The 6,034-nt window shown below is 32.3% G+C and overlaps 1 protein-coding gene across 1 annotated transcript; it reads right to left on the bottom strand.

Moving 5' to 3' along the window:
* Positions 1-2,827: 2,827 nt before the first annotated feature.
* LOC130970208 (RING-H2 finger protein ATL52-like) lies at positions 2,828-3,824 on the bottom strand. The gene has a single exon (XM_057896215.1). The coding sequence runs from the start codon at positions 3,691-3,693 to the stop codon at positions 3,088-3,090; it is 606 nt and encodes a 201-aa protein (XP_057752198.1). The 5' UTR covers positions 3,694-3,824; the 3' UTR covers positions 2,828-3,087.
* Between the last annotated feature and the right edge of the window lie 2,210 nt (positions 3,825-6,034).

Genomic DNA, 6,034 nt, shown 5'->3' with positions numbered 1-6,034 from the left:
ATGAAACAACATATATAAATATGGATTTGAATCTTCTAAAGTTTGAATTTCACTTTAGAGAATAAAGTGTGATTTCTTACCATTGATTTTATAAGTAAGACCAAAAATAAATATAAAAGAGAAACTATTCAAAGATAAAAGATTATACTTTACTCTCTGATCCGTCACCTTATAACTCAGTCTTTATTATGCATTATGAGTTATAACTCGGTGTTAACTATCATTCATTTTTTTGTTTGTAACTGACACCTTCATTACCGACTTAATAACCATCATTTCTATCTTAATGACCAAACGGTCATAACATCAATTCTATTCATCAATTTTATGCCTATAAAAAGAATATTCTATATCTAATCTCAACAATACATTCTATATTCATAAAATTATTATAAATAATACATTCTATATTCATAGAATTATTATAAACACAATATAACACATGATAACTTTCATTTCATGTCTTACATTCTATATTCATAGAATTATTATATACCTCTTAAACACTTACTGATTTGAGCGTCGGAGTGTCTTTTGCAGGTACCCACCCCCTTGTTCTCTTCTTGCCGACGTATAACTCATCCCGACGAGAAGCTTGAAGACATTCATCGACGGACGAGCTATACACCGGCCAAACTCAGCAAGAACAATTGGCGCCGTCTGTGAGGACGAGTAAAATAATTCCCACTCCCCTTAGGTTCATAAAACTTGATTTACATTCAAATTTTTGAACCAATCTCAACAATCTTGTTTAAAATTTTTAATACCTCTTATCAAATTTTAATCTATCGTAACTTTTTATAAAGTATTTACTTTATACATTCAAATTACTTCATTTTTACGTATCATAATATTTCACATCTCATAATCGATTAATGAACCAATCCGAGAATAAACTCAGCTTTCAATCAACCCGAAACGAACTCGGTTTTCAATCAATCCGAGCACAAATTCACTTATCAAATTTGCTTTTTTTTTTTCAAAGTTCTCTATTTACACAAGTAAAATTATATATTTTATTCAACATACTTTTACATTTATATTTTGAGTAACTAATACTTACTGATTTATTAGTTATATTCAAAACTCAATATATGTTCTATACAATAATGACATATAACAACCATGTCAATTGCTTTTTTATTTCTTATGTATTATATTCTTACTGCTTAATGATTTCATTTATACAATTAAATGACAGTAATTATGAGTTTAAATATTAAAATTGGATTCCATCAAAAATTAATTATATATCAATTGTATATAACTGTTACACTATTCATTTTATACTATTAAATTTTATGTTACTATTTGTTTAATGTAGAAAATTAAACAGGCAATTTACTATTATTACACGAGGAAAATCCCTCGTCATACTGTAACTGCTAGAAACATTATACTAAATGTATAATTCATCAATAACTGTTATCTTACTGCTTTATTATCAAATTAAAGCATGTCCTACAAAACAAAATTCAGATATTCACATTTGGCATGTATGACATTCATATATGTCGTCTTCTTCTCTATAATTATCAACTTTAAGGTATATTTTTTTACTTTGAACTATTTTACTTTTACAATATATATTACTCAATATATGTTACGACTTTATACCTATTCATTTTCTCAATTTATGTTATTCATGTCAGACCTTCACTGTAAATTGTAAATATTCAATAACTAATTGCTTTGAGAGAGAAATTTATCAATAAGTTGTTGTGGGTCGGGAAAATTTCCAAGACAATTAACCATTATATCCTCGGATCATACAATCGATTCCGTTAACGGATATCTATCTCTGAACTTTTCAGTTCATATACAATCAAATGCTAAAATTGTTCTTAAGCGGAAAAGTATCCCCCACACAACTATCTTGATTGAATGACTCTTATCACTCAATTATTTTTTGAATAAGTGCTGACATAATAACCCGACTAAGCTTGGGGGCTCACCATATCATTATTCACTCATCTTTTAATCGAGTTATAACTCATTTTATTTTCTAAGCTTAGCCTGGATCATATGATCGGCGGACAAAGCTTGGGGGCTGTGATCCGTCACCTTATAACTCAGTCTTTATTATGCATTATGAGTTATAACTCGGTGTTAACTATCATTCATTCTTTTGTTTGTAACTGACACCTTCATTACCGACTTAATAACCATCATTTCTATCTTAATGACCAAACGGTCATAACATCAATTCTATTCATCAATTTTATGCCTATAAAAAGAACATTCTATATCTAATCTCAACAATACATTCTATATTCATAAAATTATTATAAACAATACATTCTATATTCATAGAATTATTATAAACACAATATAACACATGATAACTTTCATTTCATGTCTTACATTCTATATTCATAGAATTATTATATACCTCTTAAACACTTACTGATTTGAGCGTCGGAGTGTCTTTTGCAGGTACCCACCCCCTTGTTCTCTCCTTGCCGACGTATAACTCATCCCGACGAGAAACTTGAAGACATTCATTGACGGACGAGCTATACACCGGCCAAACTCAGCAAAAACACTCTCTAAAGTAAAATTTAAACTTTAAAAGATTTAAATCCTATAAATATACTAAACTATATAATGACTAATTTCGCAACAAAGTTTTTCACAATAATATTTGTTATACTAACTTTTTCTAATTCAAAAGTATTATTTCTACATCAAAATCAGCCACTAAAATCAGTCATCAATATATTTATATATAAATACATGTATAATTTAATTTATTTTCAATGAGTATTTATATTTCAACATATATTTTATATTAGTGACTAACTTTGATGGTTGATTTTACGTGTAATTTTAGTGTACCCGTAGTATTATCCTTTCTGATTATATATAAAATTTAAATTCAAGGATGGTATAAATTAAATAAGATATTTACAATATTGAACAAATAATATATATAAAATAATTTCCTACACAACATAACCTAAGTCAGTCCAAAGGAGTAAGGAACCTAAGCTAAGTGTGGTGGTGTTGAAGTTGTCCTTCAGTTGCCAATGTCCACCGTACCCATAAGGCAAAGATGGCCCCCGGCCCCACATATTCCTCAAAATCTCAAGCAGAGATGCCGCTGCGGCTGCGAGAATTCTCGGCGGGAAAAGGGTGGGAAAAGGGCCCAACAGGTGTTCTACAAATTGGGCAATCAAAGTGAGAGTAAAGCCACATGTCTATACAAAGAGCATGAAACGAGTGCTTGCACCTTGGAAGCTTCCTCACTTCCTCTCCTTCTTCAAACACTGATAAACAAACAGGGCACTCATCGCTACCACCATCAACAAAAACAAAAGAACCTTCCTTTGATATTGCTGATGTCATTTTTTCTTTCTTGTACTTGAAACTTGAGAGCAAGTAGTTCCTTTGCGATGCTGCATAGTAATTATTGTTTTCAAAGCTTCTAACTCCTTCACCGGAATTAGTGGTAGTAACAACCACCTGAATCAACCTATTATTATTATTTGGTGTTGTTGGAGACTGATCCGGCGCGTTGCGGCGGCGGTTGCAGCGTTTGATGATGATGAGGTTGTATATGGCAAGCACTATGGCTGCGGTTCCAACCACAACAAGGCCATAGTACAACATCGGCATGCCGTTCTTGTTGCTTGGGGTGGAAGATGATGGAGGAGGGGGTGACACTGTGAAGGGGCTTAGAACATCGCTCATATTTTTCTTCTTCCCTTTCTTTGGTTTTGTGAAAAATTGTTGGGCGAGGGGAATTTGGAGAAGGACAACAATAAGCTTGGAGAATGTATAACTATTTTGGGGACAACTTTAGACATTAGAACATATCTTATCCATGGGGGTTAGATGATACATTTATTACGCATTTAATTTTATTTTTTTTGCAAAATTAGATTAATATTATTAATATAGTCAGTATAAATTGTTTTAGTGCATAATCAAACTAAATCCGATATTCAAGTAAAGTTAAAGTAGGTCATTTACAAAGAATTTGTCTATTTCGTCTTTTTCATTATTGTTCATTTTCTTTTCCTTGTTTTTTTTTCCTCCGATTTTTCTCCTCTTTCACTAATTTTTTACGACTTTGTTAGATAGACAATAAATTGTGAATAACACGAATAACAGGCTATAATTTTGACCCAACAAAATTTAAAATAAAAAAATCTTTCCTTAATTATTCTCACTAAAAACCTTATTTTTCACATTTCAATTTTTAATCATCCCCTTCTTACCTTGTTGACCACCACAACACTACACTCCAAATTAAACCCTCTCATCGGCGACACTCCATTCTTCATCGGCCACACTGGTTGGCATATTAATCTATCTCTCATAGCAAATATCAACGTCGTCACTTTTTTTTTATCCAGTCCTCTTATCGGCGAAAAAATTAAACATATAATTAAAAATGAAATTAACCATTCACATAGCTGATACGAATTTGATAAACAATATTCACCGACAAGTGCACCGGGTCATAATCAAGTAATAACTCACTATGAGTGAGGTCGATCCCGTAAAAATTGATAGATCAAGCAACTTTAATCAATTGGCTATTCTAATTAAACAAATAATTTGATGAGGTTTGATCAAATCTTAGATAACTTGACAGTAAAGTAAATTACTGAAAACTAAATAGCAAAAAAATAAATGACTGAAAATAAAAAGTGAGATAGTAAATATCTAAGAATTTAAAGTGCATAAAATTAAATTGCAATAGTGTAATTGCAAGAAGAATAAATAACAAGGAGATTAAATTACTAAAATGTAAAGGAATTAAGAACAATGAGCATTAAAGGAAACAAGTAATTAGGAAGGGAAGCTGAAGTAAGTAAATAGGAAAGAAAATTGAAGCAAGTAAACAAGTGATATTGATTTAAATCATTAGGGATTGGAGATGTCAAATTTTCTTGAATCAATGAACTTCTCTTTTCTCTTATTCGTGCAATGTTAGATCTTTGACAGATCATAAGTAATTGAATTTCAATTTCTTGGTAATTCAATTTCTTTAAACATGATCAAATGCCAATTCTTTGATTTAATGCTCATGAAATAAAAGAGGTGAAATATGAATTCTAATTCCAAGACACACAACTCTTAAGACCCCATTTAGATTGGTTAAATATCACATACCAAATTATGAATCAAAAATTAAAATAATTGTGAGAAAAGAGTTTTAAATTGAATGACTATGATCTCTTTTCCAAGACTCACATAGAATTCTAATAGATCCAATTCTTCTTCCGATTGAATTGGATCTGTGAAGATCGAAAACTCTCTCTTAGATAAACAAAGATAGAATCAAGAAAAAAAGAAGATGAACATATTCATTTTAATTCAACAGAACTCCTCCCCTTAATGAATGGGAGATTTAGTGACTCATGATGAACAATACAGAATGCTCAACAAAATGGAAATCAAAACTAGAAACTAAAAAGAAGTAAAAAGCCAAAAGTAAAAGTTCCCATTACAAATTCCAATCCCCCTTATTTATACTACTTCTGCTTTCAATTCCTTTTGAAGTTTGCTTCCAAGTTGGACCTTGTTGGGCCTTTGGGTTCAACTTGGCTTGAATCAGAAGCACTTTCCATCCGGGCGTTATTCAACTCTGGTGCCTTTTATTGCGGCATTACTAACTCCAAAAATTCAATCCCAATCATTATTTGAACCGGGCACTCTCTATCATGGGCATTACTGGCGCTGGTCATGCGTATGCTTGGCCCACACGTATGCACAAAATCCCTTGTCACGCGTACGCGCAGCCCATGTGTACGCGCGAACATTGATTCACGCGTACGTGTAGAGAATACGTACGCGTGAACACCAAAATTTGCATCTCTAACTATCGCAGGCGTTACTTGCAATGAGCGCCAATAGTTTTTGGCGTTAACAATGCCCAGCAATACTTCCAGGGACAAATTTCTACCTCACACGTACGTGCAGCGCGTGGGTACGCGTGACCTTTGTCGCATGCATTATCTTGAGGGAGCGCCAGTAGTTCTTGGCGTTGCCAACGCCCAAAATTACTCCTCCAGGATCAACT

Source organism: Arachis stenosperma, chromosome 3 (assembly GCF_014773155.1).
Source record: "Arachis stenosperma cultivar V10309 chromosome 3, arast.V10309.gnm1.PFL2, whole genome shotgun sequence".
Classification (NCBI taxonomy): domain Eukaryota; kingdom Viridiplantae; phylum Streptophyta; class Magnoliopsida; order Fabales; family Fabaceae; genus Arachis; species Arachis stenosperma.
Note: the sequence above shows the minus strand (reverse complement) of the source record. Positions and strands in the feature narration are given on the sequence as shown.

Coding starts and splice junctions, on each gene's coding strand:
- LOC130970208 (XM_057896215.1), bottom strand. CDS start 3,693: ATGAGCGATGTTCTAAGCCCCTTCACAGTGTCACCCCCTCCTCCATCA.